The 26,843-nt window shown below is 40.9% G+C and overlaps 1 protein-coding gene across 1 annotated transcript in view; it reads left to right on the top strand.

Annotated features, from left to right (window-relative positions):
- Window positions 1-779: 779 nt before the first annotated feature.
- nedd4l (NEDD4 like E3 ubiquitin protein ligase) overlaps window positions 780-26,843 on the top strand; it is a 74,201-nt gene continuing 48,137 nt past the window's right edge. The window contains exons 1-5 of the mRNA XM_056291196.1: window positions 780-1,093; window positions 7,977-8,050; window positions 22,426-22,507; window positions 24,878-24,916; window positions 25,650-25,703. Coding sequence (XP_056147171.1) covers window positions 1,049-1,093; window positions 7,977-8,050; window positions 22,426-22,507; window positions 24,878-24,916; window positions 25,650-25,703 — 294 coding nt within the window. The 5' untranslated portion in view covers window positions 780-1,048. The remainder of the gene's footprint in view (window positions 1,094-7,976; window positions 8,051-22,425; window positions 22,508-24,877; window positions 24,917-25,649; window positions 25,704-26,843) is intronic.

Here is a 26,843-nt window from a genome sequence, read left to right as displayed (position 1 = left end):
AGCATCATAATGTTTCCCTGACAGATGTCACCGATGTGTGGCATGCATAATATTTGCTAAAATCACGAGCTCGGAAAACGTCGACATTAAACAATTATGAATGTTTAGAGACATCTAGTGGTACCCTTTGGAGACTTACTTCTTTGAATCCATCTGGGTCAACTGAACCTACACTGCCTCCATTCAAACATGCATGCAAAGCAAGAAATGTGACTCAGTTGATCGGTTTTTATGTCTGTGTGGGGTGTATGCAAATAATACATGCATTTTTGCAATACAGTTCTTGCCATGTAAATAAAACCTAAACACAGCTCGAGGCAGAGCTATATTTTCCAATGTTATTTTGTTGTGACAGAACAATTCAATGACTGAAAGAAGGAACGTGCCGATTGGAAGTGGTTAAGTAATTTCATTCATTTCACTGTAATTCCCGACCCTAAACCTTTTGCAAAGCACATTATAAGAGATTTCAAATTGATGAGTGTCAAACCAGCTGATTTTTCAGGTGTAGATCTCCCCAGTTTGTTGACATCTGAGGGCGGCGGTAGAGGACAAGCAAAACTGTTGATAAAAGTGAAAAAAAAAATTCCGAAACCTGCACACCCCTAAAAGAAAATATTCCATCTTGACGCCTCTGGATATTTTATTGGCCGTTTACGTTTCGGGAATCTCTTGGCTGACATGGTTGGCTTACAAGGACATCAATCAAACGTACTGGCATGTGATTGGCCAAGCAGTTGTGAGGAAGTTATCTGTCACAACGTTTCGGGGGGGACAAACTCGGGAGTTGATAAATGCGAGCTGTCTCGAAAGATTCAAACATAGTTTTAGTTGATTGCCAAGTTCTCGAAGACACAGACCAGACTGGCCAGGATTACATCATTCTGTCGCAGCCAAACCCCCGTACCGTGCTGACGATCCGTTCTGTGTCTGTACTCATCACCACCACCACACGAAGAGGGAAGGGAGGACTTTATTGTTCAAGGCTAGCGAGCTAGCTTTGCTGAGCGGCTTGTTTTTTGTGTGTGGAGTGTGGACCACAAGCTATATGGCTACGAATTGTGAAACGATATATGGACTTTCAGAAGATGAGGTAAACTACAAAAAAAAAAAAAAAAAACCCAACGGAGTCGTTAGTCCCACTATTTTGCAAGTGTATGTTACGTTAACCAAAGGCGCTCAGTATTGCCAAGCATCTACTGTGGCTAACCTTAGCTGGGTGTTTAGCCTAGCCCATTACAGCTCCCGACACTAACGTTCCCTAAAACGCCAAGTGTCAGCTTCCTGATTTGTACTTACAAATCTATAATTGACTATTCCCTTATTTTAATATGCACCTCACGTCAGAAGTCGTTAGTCTTGCGTTTAAGCATCGGTTCAGTTCAACCTGTTATGTTATAATGTGAACGATGTACAGTCTATGAGTAGGTCCTCTTACAAGTGTTATATTGGAGCCCAGCTAGCAGGCTCAGTTAGAAATTTGCATGTGTTTAATCGTATCTGGTAAAGATAAAGTTAAGTAACACAGATTTGCAAAACCGTCTCCTTGTCTTTAATTATCAACACTGGCAGTAGTTCGATGAGTTCGTGGAGCGTAGCCAAAGCTTTCTTATAATCTTTTGTTCATTAGTCGAATTTCCAATCATACACTGTGAATTTAATTACCTATAACACGAATCAGTGTTTTCATTAATTTTTCATTATGCTGACCACGAGAAAATTAAATGACACATGAAAGTGTCCAACATGAGAGTACCAATGTCAAAAACAGTTTACGGATTGAGCATCAGAGGTTTAATTTAGTTCTCGAAGATGTCTGCTACAGTTAGTTATTAGTAAATTATTCTTGTTAGTTAGCCCGTTAGTAATAAGTGTACATATATGTTTTGGGGGTGCCCCATAAGGATTGCTACATTTATTCCTAACTTAGATGCTCTTCCTCATTGCTTTGAGAAAAATGGGGGTTCAGTTACATCTGCCTCCAGCAGTGGACAAAATACTTACTTTTTCACCAATATGCGTTGAAAATAAGATTGCTCCTTAAGGCACCTAATTATACCATGCGAATTATACCATGTTTTATGTAGTTAGGCCATACTGTACTACCATCAGTAACAAGATTTCAGTTACTTTTTTTATTGGCCGTATGTTTAGGTTGTAAAACTGTGACGTTGTATTGACAAACACTCACATTACCTATAATTCATATTTCTGTTTTGCAAACTGTTTAAAACACTTTTTTTGAATTGTAGATTTGAACAATTGTTACATGATAGCATATATCATTGTATAGGCTAAGAATGATCTAATTCAGGTAACTAGATACCTACACAATGTTTATATCAGTTTTGTGGTCTTTTCAGTGTTGCGTCTTTACACTTTTAACAACCTTGCTGAGCTCTTTCTGACATTATGGGATAGAGCTAAAAGACATGATCACTGCAACATTCCACATGCAGCAGTGTATGGGACTTGAGAGATGAGATAGTTTTGGGGTAGTAGTCACTGTTACACACATGGATCCAACATTTTATCTAATATACACAATTCAGATGTCTTAAGATGTTTTTTTTGCAGGCACAGATTCCATAAGACAAACTTCCTGTGAGTGATATAAACATTCAGTTATGTTTCACCCCTCCAAAAAGGGCTTTGACCCAAGGTAACAGCTGGGTAGGCCCACATCCTGCCACCCACCTCCCCAGATCCCTCTTTCTCTAACCCCGCCCCACATCCAACCCCAACAGGGTCATGCATGCTATTGTGTAGCCTTAACAAACAAGCAAACAATTAGAGTCCTACTAAGTGGAAATATGATGAAAAATAAGAATAAAAATAAAAATATGTCGGCACTTAGGATCATTTGTGAACCATTTCAGTGGGAGAACAACAAGAAAATGACAGTTCCAGTGTATTCAGGCAGCGATAGCTTGTCTAGCATCAGCCAGGTGATATTGCAAAGGGCAATTTATACAATTTGTGTCATCTCCATGTAATTACTTTTCTCTTACCAAATATGAAGTATGGGCTGGAGTTTCAGTGAACAGCTGACTACAGGCTGAGGTGGTTAAAAACAACTAACTTCGCATTGCAAGACCAGCTGATAACAAACTGGCAGGCAGAATACCATATTAGCAATGTTAAACAAAATACAATAATCGAGTAAATAAACATTTCTATGTTGACGTAACTATCACTCTTTGCCTTTGTTTACCCACAATTAATGCTAGTAGTAAAATAAAAGTCTAGCATTTGTTTTGGTACACAATTGGTAAACAATCTCTGGCCTCTAAGATCCAAACCTGCTCGTAATACCCCCGCCCCCCCGGTCCATGGCTCACTGAGTTCATCCAAAGGACGGGGCTCAGAGTGGCAGAAAGAAAATGGTGTAAAACCAGAGAGTCCAGTGACTATCAGTGTCTCCGAGCATCATTCTCCTCCAGCTTAGAAACAGCTAAGACCGCGTACTATCACAACAAGATCTGTGGTGACACTGATGCTTGAAAAATGTTTTTTGCTTTTAACTCACTTCTCAATCTGCCTCCTCCTCCGATCTCCACTCTTCACACTCCTGACATGTTCAGCTCACATTTTACTGATAAGGTTTCTGTCATCAGCAACCAGTTCTACGAGCCTGACCAACTCTGTCTGCCGCTGCCAGCTAAAAGTGCCTCACTCACCCCAATTTTCCCCCATGACTGGGGAGGAAGTCTTCAAGCTTCTGTTGGACTCTCGTCCCACTACCTGTCCGCTGGACCTGATACCATTCAACCTCATACAGATCATTTCCCTCGCACGTAACTCCACATCACACACTTCAACTCCTCGCGTACAATGGGTGTGTTCCCCACCGCATTTAAGCAAGCTCGGGTTACCCCGCTGCTCAAAAAAACCTACACTCAACCCAGCCCAGGTTGAAAATTAAAGACTGGTTTCACTCCTACCCTCTCTATCAAAAATAATTGAGTGCACAGTCTTTAACCAAGTCTCTGAATTCCTTTCTGAGGACAATCTGTATGAACCCAATCATTCTGGCTTAAAGCGGGGTCACTCTACTGAGACTGCAGTCCTGTTGGGGATAGAATCACTGCATTTGGCTAGAGCTGCTTATCAGTCCTCACTTTTATTGCTGCTACATCTGTCAGCTGCCTTTGACAAGGTTAACCACCAAATTCTCCTCTCCACACTCACTTCGCTTGGTATCTCATGATCTGCCCTCCGCTGGTTCATGTCCTACCTCTCAGGGAGATCTTTTAGAATATCTTGGAGGGGAGAAGTGTCAAAACCGCACGGCTTATCCACAGCGGGACCTCAAGGGTCAGTGTTCGGTCTCCTTCTCTTCTCAATATACACCACTTCACTTGGTGCAATCATCCGCTCCCATGGTTTCTCATACCATTGCTATGCTGACAATACCCAGCTCTTCCTGTCATTCCCACTAGATGAACTCACAGTCTCGGCATGGATATCGTCATACCTTGCTGATATCTCTGCATGGATGAAAGAACGCCACCTTCAGCTTAACCTATATAAGACTGAGCTCCTTGTCCTCCCAGCCAGTCCATCCTTACAATAACAGATCAATATCCAGATTAACCCAACCCAGATCAACAGGTCAACCCAACCCCAGATCAACAGATCAACCCAACCCATGCCCACAAAGTCTGCCCGAAACCTGGGTGTCATGATTGATGGCCAACTAACTTTTAAGGTTCACGTGGCCTCAATTACTTGGTCGTGCCGATTTAACCTGTACAACATCACAAAAAGTAGATCCTACCTGTCTGAGCATGCAGTAAAACTCCTCGTACAGGCTCTTGTAATATCACACATTGACTACTGCAGCTCTTTACAAACAGGTCTCCCTGCATGCACTTTCAAACCTGGTCTTCAACTAACCCAAAACAGCACATGTCACTCTGCTGTTCATATGTCTGTGAATATTCTCATTCATCCAGGTCATGGTTATGCAAAGGAATTGAATCGAGTGCAACTGGACTTGGTACATATCCGTGAAGACGTTTCGCCTCTCATCCAAGAGGCTTCATTAGTTCGTGCCTTTCTGACTAGACCAAGCTAGTCTGACTGGCTGGTGATGAAACTCAGATATTTATCCTCTTTGGAGTCTTTATCAGAGCTATTGATGTCCATGGCTCTTTTGTGTTCCGATGTTAAGCCATGCCCGTCGTTATCAGAGCTATTGATGTATATGGCTCTTTGTGATCCGATGTTAAGCAGCGATGGTCGTTGGGGGATGTTAGTTTCGACTTCGCTAGTGCTCGATTCAGTGGTCATGAGTCGTTGGAGCCGTTAGTGACTGACTGTTGTTCTTGGAGGCTAAGCTTCTTGAATCTCCTAGGTAGAGATGAAAGGACGGCATTGTAAGTGGGAGATAGGGGCAATGAGGATTGCACTGACCTATACATAGGAGAAACCAAACAACCACTACACAAACGGATGGCCCAACACAGAAGGCCAAACTCATCAGGACAAGATTCAGCAGTTTATCTACACCTAAAGGAGAAGACACACTCCTTCGAGGACGGCAATGTACACATTTTGGACAGGGAAGATAGATGGTTTGAAAGAGGGGTTAAGGAAGCCATCTATGCGAAACTGGAAAAACCATCCCTCAACAGAGGAGTAGGTCTGCGACACCACCTATCTCCCACTTACAATGCCGTCCTTTCATCTCTACCCTGGAGACCCAAGAAGCTTAGCCTCCAAGAACAACAGTCAGTCACTAACGGCGCCAACGACTCATGACCAATGAATAGAGCACTAACGAAGTCGAAACTAACACCCCCAACGACCGTCGTTGCTTAACATCGGATCACAAAGAGCCATGTACATCAATAGCTCTGATAACGATGGGCGTGGCTTAACATCGGCACACAAAAGAGCCACGCATATCAATACTGCTGTTCATATCCCTCCACTGGCCCCCAGTTGCTACCCACATCAAATTTAAAACCTTAATGCTTACAAAACAGTAGCTAAAATGGCTCCCACCTACCTGAACTCCCTCATTCTGGTTGACACTCAGTCTCGCTCACTATGTTCTGCCAATGAAAGGCGCCTGGCGTTTTTGCCACAATGGGGCCCTAAGTCACTAGCCAGACTCTTCTGTAGTCCCCAGTGGTGGAACGAGTTACCAAACTCCATTCGATCCGCTGAGTCCCTTGCCATCTTTAAGAAGAAGCTAAAGATCCAACTCTTTCTTGAACACCTCCTTACCCTATGGTATTTGAAAAAAATCGCTTCTATGCACCCTATGCATTGCCTTTGTGCACTGCCTGCTGACACCTATGTCCTGTCGTACGTGAACGTAGTTTTTTGGCACTTACTTACGTTGTTGCCTCCTGACTACATCCTTGCTTGCGTTGTAATAACTCTCAGATGTGCGCTGCTTTGGATAAAAACGTCTGCTAAATGAAATTGTAACATTGCACCATTGTAATGCGAGCGTTAGCAATCAGAGCTAGTCCATAGTCAGTCAGCTAGCATAGCTAGTTGTTAGCTCGGGAAGCTAACATCAATAGTATTGCCATAGTACTTTATTGTATGTGGTTAGTAACATTGATCCAACATGAACTGATTAGGTGACCAGGATATCACTCCAGATAAAGGATATTGCTTCTGCGGGATTACTGAACACGGACTGGTTGCCATTGTGTGTAATCCTAAATCGCGCAGGGAAAAGCAGGCCATATTTTACCCCTGACTATCTCAGAGCAGTTACTTGGCCTTGTTGAATGCCGCGCTCTTCTTAGCAACTGCAGTGGTGGAGTCTGGGAATAGTAGAAATCTTTGGTCATTGTAAAGAAATTGACCCGCTTGTCTTGCGCATCGCATAATGTCCCACTTGACACCAAAATAGTATGCACGAACAATGAAGGGAGGTGGCCTCTCTCCAGACTGGGGATGCGGCAGCAAGGAACACAGTGTGCTCTGTCAAACCGCGGTTTTTTTTCTAGTTGCAGAACATCTTTGAGCAGGCCAGCAATGAAATCAGTTGGCCGTGGCTCCTCAATGGCTTCATGTAGACCAATAATTCTCAGATTGCTCCTGCGTGACCTCCCCTCTAAATCCTCACACTTATCAGATAGGAAAGCCACCTATTTACTGAAACTTAGTAGCTTGCACTCCAGGGATGTAGTCTCACCCGACCAGTGATTTGCTCCCTTTTCCAATTCTGTCACACAGCTAGACAGAGCCCCAGCATCGAATCTGACTGACGCTAAGTCGCCATGCATTTTGGTCCGTATCAATGCAATTTCAGACCTCAGAGACGTTGCCAAATTATTGATTTTAGCATCCACAGAAACAAAAATGTCCTCTTTCAGTGATGTTAGCTTAGATGTTTTTTTTAAAATTTATTTCTGATTTCTCCCAATTTAGTGGCCAGTTGATCCCTATTTTAGTTCAAACACCCAACCTCGTACTGCATGCGTTCGCCAACTGCATCCAAGAGACAGCATTGCCAATTATTGCTGCTTCATCGAGCCCAGCCATAGTCAGATCTGATGAGACCGGGGCGCGAACCCTGGTCCCCAATGGGCAACTTCATCGACACAAAGCCAATGCTTAGACCGCTACACCACCGCAGACCATTAGCTTAGATGTTATGTCAGCTCGAAGTGATTCGATAGCACTGAGAACAGCATTGTCCGAGGTGGTGGAGTTAACTTGGTTGGTGTTAGCCATCGTTTTAGCACCCGTAACACGTGTAGTAGGCATAGTGCGTAGTTATAATGTAGCACTCAAAAAGATGTGGGAGTAAATGATATACTGCCAGAATTATTATTTGTTCCCAACTAAACAAAATGGGCAGTGTAGATACAAAAGCAATGTTGTTTTGTCGAATTATTGAACAATTGGCAGGGAACTCTAATCTCTTCCACCTAACCACTCAACACACCACCAGAAGTTCGTCCTATGAGTTTTTTTTAATAACTATCACTTTTCTTCTCCAGCATGAAACAAGGGTCCTGCGGGTCAAAGTCATTGCAGGAATTGACCTGGCGAAGAAAGACATCATTGGAGCAAGGTGAGTTTCATTTGAATCAGAGGATATGACAGAAGATGCCCGTATTCTCCAGAAATCATATCATTATTCTGGGAATATTTCATCATCCAAACAGCTGTGTTACAATAAGCTCCCTTTTGAAATTGTCCTTTTTTTGCCAAGGTAGGTCTCAGGCTATGCTATGTTCTCGCTATTACTAATTCTTTAAAGATTAAGTATGTGTTGTGCCTCTATATTCAACCTGGTCTCACCAATCTGCATACAAATAACATGATATTACACTTTGCATGCAATGTATACGCCAAAATCCAATTTTGCATGCAGATGATATGCCAATCCTTTCCATTAACTTCTGTGGAGAGCTGATGCATCCAAATACCATGCATCACCTTGAACGGTCATGACGTCACCAGCGAGGCTCAGTTCACCCAATTCACCAGAAGCGTGGGCATCCACAACCAGGGTTAGGGTTAGGGTCAGGGTTAGGGTTAATAAAATTACTAAAATACTACCGCTAATACCATGGTTTAATTACAAAAAAGATTTTTTCCCGCGCTTACCTGCTTGTGGATGTCTGCGCATCAGGTGAACTGGGCAAACCTCGCGGGGGGAAGTGAGCCTCACTGGTGACGTCATGACCGTTCAAGGTGATGCGTAGTACTTGGATGAGACAAAGGGTATTCATCCATTCACCACCATGTTTTCCTTTGTTGAGCATGTCTTTACGAAATTGGAAAGGGTTGCTATTCATAAAAACTGGTGCTTTGAAGAAGGCTAGGTGTTGTCTCAGTCCTCATTTCCAATATATGTATTTTGCTTAAAAGCCCCCCATAGCCAGATGATTATAAATGTAATGAAAAGCCACCACCTGGGCACCTGGGTAGCGTAGCGGTCTATTCCGTCGCCTACCAACACGGGGCTCTCCAGTTGAATCCCCATGTTACCTCCGGCTTGGTCGGGCGTCTGTACACACAATTGGCCGTGTCTGCGGGTGGGAAGCTGGATGTGGGTATGTGTCCTGGTCGCAGCACTAGCGCCTCCTGTGGTCGGTCGCGGCGCCTGTTTAGGGGGGAGGGGGAACTGGGCGGAATAGCGGGATCCTCCCATGCACTATGTCCCCCTGGTGAAACTCCTCATTGTAAGGTGAAAAGAAGCAGCTGATGACTCCACATGTATCGGAGGAGGCATGTGGTAGTCTGCAGCCCTCTCTGGATCGGCGGTGGGGTTGGAGCAACGACCGGGACGGCTCGGAAAATAGGGTAATTGGTCATGTACAATTGGGGAGAAAAAGGGGGAAAAATCCTCCCCAAAAAAGAAAAGCTACCACCTGGCCATATTGCTTAGCAAAAATTTCCAAAAAGCAAACATATGTTAAGCATATTCAAATAAGCTGTTCTTGAAATGCAGCACCCACTGGAACTGATCCTGAAATGGGTCAAGGTGAGAATGAGACTGAATTTTGATACCGTAAACAAAGCTACCCCTGACTTCCATATCTACAGAATAAGAAATCTACAGGCAATACAACCTCTTTGATATGCAAAACATGGTGCACACTACAGGATGACTGTAAAACATAATATCTTTGCAAAATATTTTGGTTTTGCAAGATTGAAATTCTTTCAAGGACAAGGGAAAGCCAGTCCTAATCCCTCTTGTCTGTTGCCTCTCCTTTCAACTTTGGACACTACAGTGTTTTGAACTTTAACTTTATTCCAGGGCCACTCTCTTTTATTAATTAACCAACACCTTGCATTCCAGGGCTTTATCAGTAATTAATTAGCTCCCCTTAACATCCCACTTGGTATAAAGGGAGATGGATTGACTTAGATTTTCTTCAGTGCACAGATTAAAAAAAGGTGTTCAAACAATTTTTTTTTTTAATGTAAGGCAAGGAGTCCTGCCTGACCTTTAAGATATGCGTTGTAACTGAACTTCATAGGGTTATCTAACATGGTGCTCAAAGGGTCATTCTGTGAAGCTGTGTTTTCACTGTAGGCTCTTGGTCATTCAGTGACGCAGTTTTACCCAGCGTCAATCTTTGTTGTGTTATTGCACAATTTTGCCCTGTAGTTCTGTGCCTTCTGCATCGTGTTATTTTTTGTTGTTGCATGGTTTAACAACTCAAACTCATGTCCTGTGAATCTTTATTGCCTACTTTCAGTATGCACAGTTGTAGAATAACAGTATCCATCCTGACTAGCATACCACAGACTTAGCACCAGTCCTCACTTACTATTATCATCTTTATATAATACATTGCAAAATACTTAAAAGCTTGGTCATTCTAGTGCTGGCAGAGATTACTATGGCAGAGGTCGGGACGGGTTGGGGCAATTTGCTAATTTTCAACCTTATTTCTATCTATCTGCAACAACAATAGCATACGAAAAATGTATGCTGTTTTTCCTGATGGATGCTGTATCATGGGTGGCAGTGAAACCAAAAACCTATAGAGAAGGAAAGACAAACCGCAACCGTTGACTGGAGACAGAAAAAAAAAAGAATGCAGTACAATGCTTTGAGCATCAGGGGCCGTGCTGAGAATTGCTTGTAGCATAAATGATGGTGAATGTAGTTAAAGCACAGTCCGTAATTTTTCGATTTTATCCATCTGGACCATGTAGTCAGGTTGCATAATGTTAACTGTCATCTTTACCATGGCTGGAGACACTTGCTGTAGATTGTTTTTGACCAGGCAGGACAAACACTAGTGCAGCAGCAAACAAGTATGTGTTGGAAACAGCTGGAAAAAAGACTGAAACGTGATGCTGACGTGGGGATGCTTCTGTCAGACGGATGATCAATATAACTGTTGAACAATGTGGCAATGTAGTGTGATGAAGTTTAGACTGCCTGTGTTAGCTGTAGTCCTAGGATCACATTTAAACAACAGTGCTGACTATTTACTGGTAAGCTGACGGCACATGAGCCACAACGGCTAATACATCTTACTTGTAGTCTGAGAAAATCACTTGCAACAGGCCTATTTGACTCTGGCTCCTACATTGAACTATGTTGGAAGTCTGTTCTACTGTAATATTCATTGATTGTTCAACAGAATCGCCACATCATTATCACATATCAAATGGATAAAGTAATGCAAATCTTAGGGATTGCAGCTTTAAATGTTGTAAAATGATCATCACACTCAATTTCAAATATACATAAGTAACTGGACTGTTACTGTCAAAGCTACAGGGTCTAATATTTGTAATGAATTCATAATTTTAGGCCGACATGCAATCAGTGGTTATGATATTATGTCACTTTCAGAATATTTCCACTAGCAGACTACACAATGTTGTTTGGTTAGCTGATTGGATATTAGTAACTGCCTCGGGCTTGGGACTCAGTCAGTAATGAGGCATTTCACTGCATTTTACGTTTGCGAAACTCCCTCCCAGATGCTTACCATGACCTTAACCATATCAGACTCATACTGTTACCTACATTTACCCATCTCTAACATACTAACATTATACCCAAACTTAACTGTCTCTATGTATCCTGGGCAGAATGTCCTGTTTTATGGTGTTCCATTTGGTGCCAGCCAGCAGCTAGTAAGATAGCAAGCATTATGATAGATGATTTCCATCCATCCATCCATTATCCAAACCGCTTATCCTGCTGTCAGGGTCGTGGGGATGCTGGAACCCATCCCAGCAGTCACTGGGCAGCAGGCGGGGAGACACCTACATCTACATCTATTAAAACTATCATTGATCAGCTTTGAATCACATTCACAAGTTATATTAGCTTTGAATGACAACACAGTGGGAATGAAAATATACTGAAAAATGATAACGTGATCTTTCTGTGCAGAAAAGAGTATTAAAGATTTTTTTCAAGTGTTGTCAATGTGAAAAGTGATGTACACTTCAGCCAGTAGACCTGATTTGGGACACTGTTGGATGTTTTATAATAGGATTTTTTTTATCTGCTTAGGAAATGTCCTATTGTAAAACATCTGGGAAAGTCCCAATCGGCTCTCTGCAGCCAGCAGACTGCCAGAGGAGCGAGAGCATTGATGTGCCATTGGTACTAGTTAGTGGCTATGGCTGCGCCAACCATCTTGCAGTTTGAGTCTCATAAAAACGGTCATGAATATTAAATGGTTCACAACTTCATAAATTTAAGAGCACGAAAATGTTTACCTTCTTATCTACTTTCTCCTTATTTTCTCCAAATCAATAATAAAAAAAATCTCTTACTGAGTTGATTTTACGGAAATGTCTCATTAACCTCAATTCAGTGTACTCTATTCATCCTGGTTTTAGTGCTCAGATTCACCCCCTGGAAGTGGCTTCAGATATTTGTGTAGCTAGAACATCTCTTTCTAGACACCAAATGATACATTGTGGTGTCAGTCACTTTCAGTACACCAGGGGTCTCAAACTACCGGCCTGCGGGCCACATCTGGGCCGCGATGCATTTTTGTGCAGCCCGCACTATGTTTTAGATTTATTAAGCGATCCAAACTGTGTATCCATTTTGCATACTACTTTTGTGTTTTTTTTAAACGTTTTTGTGTTTCTAGTTCTTAGTACTCAGTTAAGATTTGTAGTGAGGCCAGTTGCAGATGATGTAGCCTGATGTCAGTTTTGCAGCACACTCTCACACACACACTGTAGCCAGGCAACATGAGTACATAAACCTAGTAGGCTAGCCTACTGCGAAATATCTCATGTGAGCTTGCTAACATAAATTGTTGTCACTGCTTGCTGATGTTTTGTAAAAATGTCACTCTCAAAAACCGAAAGAAAAGTTGTCCAGAAGCACTGACAGTTCCAAGAGAAATGAAGATGTGACTACTTCTGCACTGAATTTAATGCATCTGCGATCTATCTAATTTGCAAGGAAAAAAGTTGCCATTCTGAAGGATTTCAATCTGAAGCAATATTACACTACCTAAATGCAGAGGAGTATGATCGGATTAAAGGCAAAGAGAGGGAGAGAAAGGCCACACACTTCAAGAAAGTCTGTCCTATCAGCAGAACATTTTTCACAAAGCCGAACAAGACTGTGATGCAGCTGTTGAAGCTTGCTATGTGGTAAGCAAGGCAATAGCAAAGGCTAGCAAGCCATTTACAGAGGGACAGTTTCTGAGAGACTGCATGCTGCAGGTAGCAAATATCATTTGCCTGGAGAAAGCGTCTTTATTCAGAAACATCAATCTCAGCCCAAATCCAATGGCAGAACGAATCAACAAGTTGTCAGGCGACATTTACAGACAATTGTGCAGTAAAGCAAATGATTTCAAATGCTATTCTTTGGCATGTGATGAAAGCACAGATGTAAATGACAAAGCTCAGCTCGCTATATTTGTAAGTGGTATCGATGACCGTTTTGAGTTAAAAGAAGAATTGCTAGCTTTATTACAAGTGCAGGGAAAGACTACAGCCAAAGATATATTTCAGGTGCTGTGCAATGCAACTGAGGGTTCTGGTCTACCCTGGAATAAATTGGTTGGAATCACCACTGATGGTGCCTCATCAATGACAGGAAATAAAAATGGGCTCGTAGCATTGATTCAAAGAAAGCTGGTGGAAGAGAAGGTAGATCCCAAAATTGCATTGCACTGCATCATTCACCAGCAGGCACCCTGCAGCAAATGCTTGAAATGTGACAGTGTTATGACTGTTGTGAGGAAATGCATTAATTACATCAGATCCAGAGGTCTACAACACCTTCAGTTCTGTGCGTTTCTGGAGGAAGTAGATGCAACGTATGGAGATGTGTTGTACTTCACAGAAGTGTGCTGGGTGAGCAGGGGCAGTGTTCTGAAAAGGGGTTTTGAATTGAGGAAGGCGATCAGAGAATTCATGAAAGAAGGCAGACTACATGTTTCTGAGCTTGAGGATCCCTAATGACTCATGGATTTAGCTTTCTTAGTTGATATCACACAGCAAGCTCATGTGAGATATTTTGCAGTGGGCTAGCCTACAGGGTTTATGTACTCCCGTTGCCTTGCTACAGTGTGTGTGTGTGTGTGTGTGTGTGTGTGTGTGTGTGTGTGTGTGTGTGTGTGTGTGTGTGTGTGTGTGTGTGTGTGTCTGAGAGAGAGAGAGAGAGAGAGAGAGAGAGAGAGAGAGAGAGAGAGAGAGAGAGAGAGAGAGAGAGAGAGTGCTGCAAAACTGACATTAGGCTACGTCATCTGCAACTGGCCTCACTACTAATCTTAACTGAGTAATTAGAATTAGAAACACAGAAATGTTTAACAAAAAAAAAACAAAAAAAAACAACACCACAAAAGTAGTATGCAAAATGGATACGCTGTCCGGATCTCTTAAAAATCTAAAACATTGAGCGGGCCACACAAAACTACCTCGCAATGTGGCCCGCAGGCCAGTAGTTTGAGCCCCCTGCATTACAGTATTACATGAACAACGATACAGAAGGTTGAATGCAATGCATTCGGATACATGTGGGCATTATTGGAAAGGGTCTGTGAGCAGGAGAACACCCCCCCCCCCCAGACAATATGGTACGCTTTGAGGCTTTTTTTCTACTAATTAACTACGTTACCCTTCAGTACTGATTGCACATGAACAAAACCCTTGGTGAAATTTTCCTTTAATGCAATACCTCTACACTAGCATATGAATGTTGAAAGAGGTATATGTGTGTAGCGTATTAGCAAAGTTAAAGATTAGTATGCCTATGAATTTCAGACAAGCTCATCCAAAGTTAATAGTTGATCTTGGGCTGGAATGGTGTTTCAGTGTCTCCCGTGATATGGCTATTTTGAAGTATACTGAAAAAGTTGTATGTGTAAAGATGTTATAAATATGTTGGGATTTGGGAGTGCCTGTTGTTAGGTGACTGCCTTGGGTTTCCCAGTCTTTGTTAAGAATCAGCTTTTTTTGCCAGTACAGATGTGCTGCAATAGTTGGGAAGTTCTGTACACTGGAATGTAATGCAGATTTGAAAACACCTTTAACACTAGAAAGACCAAGATGGTCATTCTGACCGTTTCGGATTTTCAAAGTTTAATAACTTTTTGAAAAAAAATGCTCCTAAAATTACACATATTTGCATTAAAATGAGTTTTAGATCAATTGCACAAAAAAAGCTAAAATAAGATCTACCTAAAATGACCATGACTGGTCAAAATGACTGTCTCGTAATTTGCGCGTGACAGTGCGCGTCATGTCACTAGTATGTGCGTTGGTCGCATCATTTCCTTCGCGAATTCATTGCTCTGTCCTAGAAACACACTAGCATTCTCCAGTGCAGAGTAATAGTCTATACTTTAGTTTTGATTATTTCCAACATGTCTGGTTACAGACACTGTTTCAGACGCACCATGACTACCACTGAGGCGTTGCAGTAGTAAAGGCGTTGGACAACGGTGATTTTAAATTGTTTGGAAAATATTATTAAAGTTGTTAAACTGTTAATTTTGGTGTCAGTCGTTTCTTAACAGACATACTAACATATGCCATGCATGAATGTATCAATTGGGTATTAACTTGAACTCAGAATATAGAGTTTAAAAACCGGCGGTCATTTTGACCGCCCATGGTCGTTTAAGGTAGGAGTGAAATCCTGGTCATTTTAACATGATCACTTTTCGTATCTGGACTTGGTCTTTACTAATGGAGTGTAGTTAAGATTTATTCCATTTGAAATGTTTAATTTTTTTTATTTTAGCAATTGATTGTCTAAACAGAATAATTGACAACAAAATATTTGTTATTTGCAGCCTGGGTAAAATTATTGAATTTGCCTTTATTTACATTTTCCTGTAAATGTCTGATCTTCCTAGAATGTCCTAAGACTTTCCAGAAGGGGTTTTCCTCCTAGAAGGGGCTATTCGGGAAAGTCTCAGAACCACTGCGTCACTGAAGATTGCATATTAGCAACACCATTCTGTAATTGCCTCCTTATCAGTACTGTCAGATGTTACCAATAAGATCTTAGAGTAGTCTAGATAAGACAACACCCTTTTGGAGCAAAGCTGATCTTATGCAGTCGGAGAAACAATGATAATTTGCAGGGCAGAGTTATAGACGTTTTTTTTTTTACAGGGAAGTGTTATTTCAATTCAAGAGCCATCTTTGGTGAACCCCTATTTATACTTGTGAATCCCTTTCCGTAACTCGAATGCAAATCTAGAACTGCTATCCTTAGAAAGCAGTGTCGTTTTTTTTGTTTTTTTCTTAGCTTCACTATACCTGAGCCATGGAAGGGCTGATATTGTCAGAGTATGAGCCTGTCTGGCATGTTCAGCACTGCGTGACTGCCTCTCACCCGCCAGGGTGCATGTGTCGGCATCCTGACAGTCTACTGGCAGGCCAGCTCAGCTCAGGGAAAAAAACTGAATTCAATGGGGAAACATGGAATCTCTATCAATACATGGATAGTTACAACAGTAGAAAGTGCCGAGTTAACAGTCTGTCATAAGATACTCAACTACTGCAGACTTGTATTGTTCTTTTGTTTTGTCAGAGTTCTCTCCCTGTTACAAGTTCATTCTGTAACTTGACTTAGATCTGTTGTGTTCTGCTTTAATACTGTAGATTAACTGAAAGGCCGTAAGGTTTTTGTCTTTGTTCTTCTGCAGAGTGATAGTGAATTGAAAAGTGGAAAGCTGTTATGCAATCCTGGAACTCGGAACGAAGCTATCATTTGGATGCATCAGTGACTATTGCTGGCTTTCATCTCCTAGTGTTGAGTTGAAGTAGTCAGTCTCTCTTAGTGGCATTATTGACAGAAAGAAGAGATAAGGGATTCTGTGGTTGAGGTACAGCAGGCCCATTCTTTTTGTTTAGCCACAACATATCACAGCACCACATGTGCAAACAATTAGAAACAGTGGGAATCCTGGAGATGGCAATGGCAGTGAAGGAGCTGCAGTTTTGTGAGATTCCATCTGTTCACTAATTTAAATTGGACCTCCTCTCTGTTCCATGTGTCCTTCCTCTTCACTCTTTCTCTGCTGCTCCCTTGGAATAAGTCTAAAGGAGATCCCCTTCTCCATTACAATTTGATGAGTAAGTAGGAAGGATTCTGGGGGCAAGAAAATCAGTTTAATCTCTTGTCTCAACAGAAGAGATATTTCAAGAAGAAGACAACCACTTTATTTTGTCATTGTACAGTTGTTCGATTACAATGAAATTTTGTTTTCTGCATTTAACCCATCCTATTGTATAGGAGCAGTGGGCAGCTGCAGCGCCTGGGGACTAACTCCAGTACTTCTTTCCATTGCCTTGGTCAGGGGTACAGACAGGAGTATTAACCCTAACATGCAGGTCTTTTTGATGGTGGGAGGAAACTGGAGCACCCAGAGGAAACCCACGCAGACACGGGGAGAGCATGCAAACTCCAAATTGAAAGGGCCTGGGACGGCCTGGGGTTTGAACCTAGGACCTTCTTTCTGTGAGGCAATAGTGCTAACCACTGGGCCACCATGCCGACCAGGAGCAACACTGCAGTGAAAAAAAAAAAGGTCACTGGAATTAAGATGCCCTGAAGTATGGCATCTTAAAGCCCCAATCTGCTATTTGCATACAGATTCAAGATTCAAGAGTTTTATTTGTCACATACACACAAGTACGAGTCCTGAGTGCAATGAAATGAAAAAAGGTACGAGCGCCGAGATGTGCAAACAACAAAGTACAACAGGTACACACACATTCCAATTTGCAATATACAATTTACAATCAACAGTTAAGAACACTCCGTAAAAAGAAAACAGATAGCACAATATATACAGTAAAATCACTTAAAAAGAGAACTCTTTAAGTATATGTACTAAAATAATGAGGTACACTACCGTTCAAAAGTTTGGGATCACCCAAACAATTTTGTGTTTTCCATGAAAAGTCACACTTATTCACCACCATATGTTGTGAAATGAATAGAAAATAGGGTCAAGACATTGACAAGGTTAGAAATAATGATTTGTATTTGAAATAAGATTTTTTTTACATCAAACTTTGCTTTCGTCAAAGAATCCTCCATTTGCAGCAATTACAGCATTGCAGACCTTTGGCATTCTAGCTGTTAATTTGTTGAGGTAATCTGGAGAAATTGCACCCCACGCTTCCAGAAGCAGCTCCCACAAGTTGGATTGGTTGGATGGGCACTTCTTTGAGCAGATTGAGTTTCTGGAGCATCACATTTGTGGGGTCAATTAAATGCTCAAAATGGCCAGAAAAAGAGAACTTTCATCTGAAACTCGACAGTCTATTCTTGTTCTTAGAAATGAAGGCTATTCCATGCGAGAAATTGCTAAGAAATTGAAGATTTCCTACACCGGTGTGTACTACTCCCTTCAGAGGACAGCACAAACAGGCTCTAACCAGAGTAGAAAAAGAAGTGGGAGGCCGCGTTGCACAACTGAGCAAGAAGATAAGTACATTAGAGTCTCTAGTTTGAGAAACAGACGCCTCACAGGTCCCCAACTGGCATCTTCATTAAATAGTACCTGTTAGAGCCTGTTTGTGCTGTCCTCTGAAGGGAGTAGTACACACCGGTGTAGGAAATCTTCAATTTCTTAGCAATTTCTCGCATGGAATAGCCTTCATTTCTAAGAACAAGAATAGACTGTCGAGTTTCAGATGAAAGTTCTCTTTTTCTGGCCATTTTGAGCGTTTAATTGACCCCACAAATGTGATGCTCCAGAAACTCAATCTGCTCAAAGAAGTGCCCATCCAACCAATCCAACTTGTGGGAGCTGCTTCTGGAAGCGTGGGGTGCAATTTCTCCAGATTACCTCAACAAATTAACAGCTAGAATGCCAAAGGTCTGCAATGCTGTAATTGCTGCAAATGGAGGATTCTTTGACGAAAGCAAAGTTTGATGTAAAAAAAATCTTATTTCAAATACAAATCATTATTTCTAACCTTGTCAATGTCTTGACTCTATTTTCTATTCATTTCACAACATATGGTGGTGAATAAGTGTGACTTTTCATGGAAAACACGAAATTGTTTGGGTGATCCCAAACTTTTGAACGGTAGTGTATGTATGTACATAATATGAGTTATATGTAGTCGGTTACCTTACTGTGTGTACGTGTGTGTGCATGCTTGAGCATGAGGGGGCAGTATGGGTCAGCGAGGGGGCCCCGGTAAGGTCAGAGTTCACAGTCCTGATGGCCTGAGGAAAGAAACTCCGTCTCAATCTCTCTGTATTTGCAGCATGACTGTGGAGGCGCTTGCCTGACCGCAGCAGCTGGAACAGTCCATTGTTGGGGTGGTGAGGGTCCTTCATAATCCTGTAGGCTCTGGTTCGGCACCTCTTAGTGGTTAAGTCCTGCAGGGTGGGGAGTGAGTTTCCAATAGTGAATGTCCATTGCGCCCATTTACTCCACAACGTCCGCATTCCACAGTAAACATGGTCTGCATGGTCTGAATAGGGGTAGAATGGGTGTGGAGGAGTGCAGGCTTGAAATTGCACACCAATTCAGCTCGAGTTGAGTTGGTAGCAGTCTCGTTAAGCCCCGCCACACTCTGCGATACTGGCAAATCATTTGACCTGGACGGGGGTTGGCTGTCTTGGGTCCTTGAGTGACAGGGTTAAAGACAGCCGACAGAGTACTGTCATAGGCTCTGACCAGGTTCTAGGTTTCTAGCAGTGTCAGAATACTTCAGTTGTGATCGACCGATGGGAACATGGTAAAGAATCTAAAGTGATTGTGATTAACAGAACTTGAAGTTATTTTTAACAAAAGGATCAAACTGCTAAGGCTACGCTCTCTCTCTCTTTGTGTGTGTGTGTGTGTGTATGTGTGTGTGTGTTGCTGTCTGTCTGGGAATCAATCAGCCACTAGTCTGAAATACTTGTCTGCAGACTGTTTTGTCAAAAATATCTCGAGATATTACTGTACCTCAAGCTCACTTTGGATAATTGTCAACTAATGCTTTGTTGTCAACTAATTCTGTCTCTTCTCTTTGAGTTTCTTGAGATGAAAATTGGTGTCTGTAATGCATCTATATGTTTTTTTCTGTGAGAACATTTTGAATATCCATTGGACCACTCTGCCTTTGTGTTTGTTGCTGTTTGTGGCAGTAGTTAATTCATACAGTGCTGCGATAAGGGGATTCATCAAGACAACGTTTTCCTGTCGTACAGTGACATACAAGGGCGTAGGAGAGAGTTTTATATTGGGGGACAAACCCTGTAGGGGGGTCCAGGGGCATGCGCCCCTGGAAAAATGTTTTAAAAACAGTTTTAAACTGCCCTTTTACAACAGTTTTCAGTGAAGAAAAACATGTTTCATGGCCATATGATAAGGCCTCCTCCGGAAGATTATATTGATAATAAAGAGTATAGAACAGCGCAAGAAAGCAATATACAACAAAGTGCAATAAATTATGCATTTAACCTGCCTGTAATGCATACTGTAGATGATGTACAGCCTTGTAAGGTCAGGTGGCTGTACTGTGCAACATTTTCATTTCTCATATTAAGCTTAACTAGCTAGCAAAGTTACCCAGCAGCTTAGTAACACATTATGAAGTTACCAAACTACCAAAACACAGTACTCTGAAATGAATGTAAATGCTACATAAAACATTGTTTTGACGATAAGATTAATGTAACCCGTTCCATATTAACGTTATAACCTTTGGAATTTATTTGTGTGTGGCTATCACAACGTCTCTGCTAGCTAAAGTTAGCCTTCCCGCTCACTGACTAGCATTGACAGGAGTTAGCAAAAATACATTTACTTAATTAATACATGTGTTTCAACCTCAGGTTTCATCATAACATGTTTAGCTTTTAAAAATTAGTAAGTACACTTGGTTTGTGAGGGAATTTAAAAAACGTGTGAGTGATGATGAATTGAGGAGGATTCATCGTTGCTGCCTTGAAAAGTTGTGAGTGCCACTACCACTTCACCGCAGTCACATCTCAGTGGGCCACCAGCAGTACCAAAGACATGGGGGGTGGGGTTGTTGTTCTTTTGAATAAATAATACTTTTACATATTGTGGGATGGGAATAACATGAATGCTGGCACATACAGGGAGTTTATGTCCAATATTATATATATTTATGCATATATCTAGTATATATGCATATATCTTGTGTGGAACTACATATTGGGTCTTTAAGTACACTGTTGGGGGGCGACTTTGTTGCGAAAGGGATTGATTATTCAGGTTTTATTTTGTTGCCTCACCTTGAATGCAGTCTTATGTGTCAGACTGTGAAAGAAAATGATGACAAAAAGATCTGGAAAGGTTGACCTGATTCAGGATTCAGGAACAATTTACTGTCATTTCATCTTATGTACTTGCGTACACAAAAGAAGCAAAATTTCATTTTCCCCAGCCCACAGCATCTTTTTATCTTTTGTGTTGTACAACATAGAAAAACAGAGAGAACAAAGCAAAAAAACAAAAACAAAACACAAATAGTTAACAACACAGTCCATTCAGTGCAACACAGTCCAAAAAATTTCACTGTCCAGAGAACGAATGCCAGCCAGGATGACTGTTGGAACTGCCGGTCTGCATGGGTTAGCAGCTAGCGTAGCCTGCCCCGCTTCCACGTCCTGTCACACCATCCTTGGTGCTTCCTCTTCGGAGGCAGCTCCTGGCAGGGCCGTGGTCCTTGGGCCTACCGGACGCAGCAGACCAAGTTCCCTCAGCCGATCCAGCGCTAGCTCTCCCAGCCAGACACCTTCGACACCCCCCCCCCCCCCGCACTCCACACGATGACACAAACGCAGACGCAGACAAAAACACTGCATAGTCAACACTAGGCAAGGCCACCGCCAGGCCGCCCTTGGTGTTATCTCGGTGTGTGTACCTTGTGCGAGCTATTGCAGCTTAGAGCAACAGAAGAATTGGTTTGCCTTATGAAAATTGTAGCTCTGCTTCTCCATCTAGAATTCACCAGATATTTCCATCCTGTCAGCACCTTCAAATAAACTAGTCTGCTATTTTAAAAGTGCTGTCACACCCTGCTTACTGTTTGATCTACTCAAAACGTTTTGCAGAACTATTCTTAGCATAGTGCTTTGTCAATAAGACATTACAGCCTTATGTCATAAAAAAGCCTGCAGTTTTTATCTGTCAAGCCATCTGTTGATAGCTCAGGTTTCAGGTGTGGGAACCAGCAGGATGATGAGTCCTAGCCTAGCAGTACTCTGGCACCCTGGGTGTGTTTAATATATGTAATTATAATTATAAAATGTTATAAAATTAGATAATGTAGGTTGGCTAATTACAAATATTGGGTGGCACATATAATTAGATGGGTATCCTTGTGTTAAATCAAGACACAACATTTGATAAGACCTTAGTGTTTTCGGATGAAATATGTTCAATACATGTTTGTGCATTATGAAACGTTGGTTATGTATTGCCCACACTCTCTTTCTCTAGACACCCTTAAAAACACTAAATTTTTACTTTGTTTTGTTTGTTTCTGCAGTGATCCTTATGTCAAACTCTCTCTCTATGTGGCGGATGAAAACAAGGAGCTTGCCTTAGTCCAAACAAAAACCATTAAAAAGGTGAGTCCAAAGATAAAGAATGGCTCTGCCTATGTTTTTCCACTGCATGCTGTTACTGTCCTCTTTCAAGCAATTAAATACGTTTTTCTCTTTTCAGGATCTTGTGTCATTGAAATTCCTGTCTATCGTTTGTGCTTTATATGAATTTGCCATCATTTCAAATTGACTAACTTTTTTTTTCCTGCAGGTATAACGTGTGTTGTATTCTGCTGTTTGCATTGTACCTAAAATAAATTATGCCCACCCTGATAATCTCAAACATCTACACCAGTCTTGTACTGCACAGTTACTGTATCAGTACTTAAAAGTTAAAACGTTTCTATTTATTTTTCCTTTTTTTTTTGTGTGTGTGAGTGATATATGCAAGTACTAGAAGCTGGTGTAAACCGGAGTCAAAGGCCTTGTATGCGTAATCACACTTGGCCAATAAAGTTGATTCTGATTCTGGTATTTGCCCTTGTTCACTTATGCTGGTCTGCAGGCCTGAGATGACAAGCTTTGACTAACCTTGGGCTAAAACCAAGCAAGAGTAGTAATTTCATCTGTGACTGACGGAAGATAATTGTAGGCATCTTCTCCCCAAAATACAGTGTCCATCTAAGTAGGATTTAAGACTAATGGGAGTGATAACCCCCCTCCCCACAAAAGGGTGTTTCTGGGTAAAAACTTGTTTTCACCAGGTGGAGCTGTTTCTTGCTATTCAAAATAACCTCCAGACAAAAATAAATGTATTAGTTTGGTATTTGAAAAACTCACTGAAAGCAATATTACTGTAGGTAATTATCATGTTTATGGGTAAAAACCATATTTCATTAGATCTGTGAAAATATAAGATAAAATGTCTAGTGCTGACAGAAATTTAATTGATTAATGATCATTATATTTTGGAAACCAATTAATTATTTGAGCAATTTATCGAGTAAAAATACCAAAAATTAGCTGGTTGCATTTTCACAAATGTTAGGATTTGCTTTCCTTTCTCTTATTTGTATAATAATAATAATAATAATAATAATAGTAGTAATAACAATAATAATAATAACGATAATAATAACACTTTTGTTATTGTTTTGTTTGAGTATATAAGTTTTGTTTTAAGACATCCCTTTTGGAAATTGTGACAGCCAGTTGTGATTGTTTTTTGCCTTTTATAGACTAAAGGATTTATAGAAAGAAATACTTGATATATTAATTGATAAATAACATAATTATTTACAGCCATGACAATATGCATGAAACTCATGTTATTTTCGTCCCGTTGTAGCCAATCGTTGTGTGATTCTTTATACATGCATCTCCATCTCTTTGACTCAGAGTAGCTTAGTACCTCTCCATATATTTTGTCTTTCCTGGTGGTTAAGGTCAGCTATTTGCCAGCCAGCCCTTTGTTGGAGCCAGGCAGCCCAAGCCTCCATGCAGGCAGACATATGCTGCTAGTGGCCATTCCTCCCTTCTAGGATATAAATAGCTGACAATGCACTGCTATGTGGAGCAGAAGAGGAAGCATCACTGCCAGTCTCTTTTAAGGGCTCTGTTTGTATGTCTTTAAAGTGGGACACCCCTGCCAGCATCTCTGTTGTTGAAGCTAAGAGTGTGCCTGGTGGCAATACACACTGGAAAAAAATCTTTTCTGGAAGAGGTCAGAGACCTGATACTGGGAGATAAAACCTGTCCCTAGCTTCTAAGCCTAAGGTATATGGTACACTTCTTTTGTAGTGTTCCAGCAGTTTTTGATATTTGGCAAAGTAAAAAAAAAAGTTGTTTCTTTTTTTTTCACTCATTGACTGACATTTGACGTACCATACTTCATCAGTTGGTTACAGTTTTTTTTTTCAACGAGGGCACTGAGTTCAGTTGGAATTCTGATATCTCAGTGTGTTATTTTAACACACATGTTATGTTATTGCTAGCGCAAACTATTAAGTGTTTGTGTATCTGGGGGACTTGTAATATTAAAGCTTCATTGACATTCAAGTGTTTGTCTTATTTCAATAACCAGAGGCATTCTAATGAGAACTGTCACATAGTTCTCAGACCAATAAAATATTAAACTTGGTATATTTGAAAGGCAGACAGAGACTGTGCATTAAGATATTGAGCTGATCCCTCCTGCAATTGATGGACATCCTCATGACTTTTGATCTAAGGACAAAAAACAGTCATTGGGTCATATTGCAGTTAATCAACATTCTCTAGATGTTATAGAGGATTATTGAAGCACACAATCAAGCCTCATTTCTGACCCGGGAACTCTCCCTACTCTCTTGGATAAGGTTAAAGGGCCTTGTTTTGCCAGTGATGATATTTCATACCCGTAAGTGTGTGGTTAATCATTAGCATAACCATGTCTACCCATGCTTTGTCTTTCAGACCCTGAATCCCAAATGGAATGAAGAGTTCTACTTCAGAGTGAGTTTTATTTTAAACTGCGACATATTTTAAATGCTCCCTCCTTCCAACATGTATCTTTTACTGTGGCAATTTGTTTTAAATGGTAAATGAATTGCATTTATATAGCGCATCTGTGACAGCCACTAAAGGAGCTTCACAATAAATGAATGCCTCTCATTCACCCACACACTCATACACTGACGGCAGTGGCAACCTTACAAGGTAACAAACAGCCAGCTCATTGGGGGCAGTTGGAGGTTAGGTGTCTTGCTTAAGGACACTTCGACATTTTTGCAAAGAGGGGCCAAGGATCGAACCGGCAACCCTGCAGTTACCAGACGACCTGTGCTACCTGCGAGCCGCACGTTGTTTGCTGTGGAATGGCGGTGCTCATTTTGTTTGTCACATTACAGTTATCTGTAAATTCTCAAATGTAACAAATGAGTCCCAGCTTTCCACAGCTGTAATCAAGCCAACAATATTTATGTTACCAAGTCTGGTCAGATGCACAAAATTACTGTTTAAAGTTTATTCATGGAATACTCATTATTCAGTGCAGTGTAACCATAACAGGAGGATATTAACAATCATTTAACATTGCTAATTTTATTTTTGTGATTGTTACCTAAAGGCCGATGTGCAAATACCTATAGAATACTTGGACAAATAGGCCTCTGTATTGGCCTTATGTACTATATAATCACCAAATGAATTCTCTAACATCAAACTTGTCATTTCATTATTAATACAGGTGTGCCCGCAGAATCATAGACTGCTGTTTGAGGTGTTTGATGAAAACAGACTGGTAAGATTTTTACTTCTAAACCTTTGACAATTCACCTGCTCTGTAGCTTATTATATAACATAGACTTTAGTCTGTCATGATCTGACTTTTTTCACTATAGTTGATAGTCATATACCAAGTCCAGTTGCACTTGATTCAACTCCTTTGGATAACCATGACCTGGATGAATGAGAACATTCACAGACATATAGTTGATAGGTTAAAATTGTCAATTTAAATTTGAATTAAGTTAAATAAATTAAATTTAAATTTAAATTGTCATTTTAGTCAATATTTGTTAAAGTGTGGTCGACTTTGATTTAAATGATATTACAGCATTAGTGTCTTAGCTGCAGTTGTCATTCTGCTAAGAAATACCTGACAGTGAATGAAAATGTAATGTAACTGATAACACAGTGTTTTCGTATTGAGTTGTCACACTGAATTTAATCTCCTACAGCCCATTAGAAACATGATCTGTTATAGTTCCATAGATATGTTCTGCAACACAATTTGTGTTCTTTCAACAAAATATGGCTTCTTTCACAAAAGCCATATTTTGAAGGGAGAAAATAAACTTCATACCATTTGTGGAATTGAATTGATAGTATCGATTTTGCTATGAACTTCAACATCAGTGTTATAATTTCGAGTTGAGGCAAGTGCAGTGCAGAGTTGCACAGACACTGGAGAAGAAGGCAGGGAGAGGATGCATAGATAATGGACCTAATAGTATTCTCTGAAAGAGAAAATAGCCCTTGTTTGATTTTACTGCACCATCAACTCCTAAATTCCTCTTATGTCATCATGGTGCGCTAACCCTCTGTTTTTTTTTTGTTTTTTTTTTTCTTGCCGAAGAGAACATTGATTTCTGAGCAGTGGTTTATTGAGGCCTGCAGTAGGCTTTCAGTTGCCATGACAACTTAATTAAATTTCTACAAAATGTCTAATAGCATGATAATGAAAAAAAAATGTCGGATAAACAGTTTGTCTGTCTATCTGTTGGGTTTAATTGCTCCCATCATGGCCAACAATAGTCCTTTTAAAACAGATACAAGCGAGCAAAGTGGTTACGGACATCTCATCCTTGGATAGTGTTCTGTGGATGAAACAAAGGTTTCTTTGGAGGAGTTTTAGGATAATGGATCAAAGCCATGGTGA

This window comes from Lampris incognitus, chromosome 12 (assembly GCF_029633865.1).
Source record: "Lampris incognitus isolate fLamInc1 chromosome 12, fLamInc1.hap2, whole genome shotgun sequence".
In the NCBI taxonomy this organism is placed as follows: Eukaryota; Metazoa; Chordata; class Actinopteri; order Lampriformes; family Lampridae; genus Lampris; species Lampris incognitus.
Note: the sequence above shows the minus strand (reverse complement) of the source record. Positions and strands in the feature narration are given on the sequence as shown.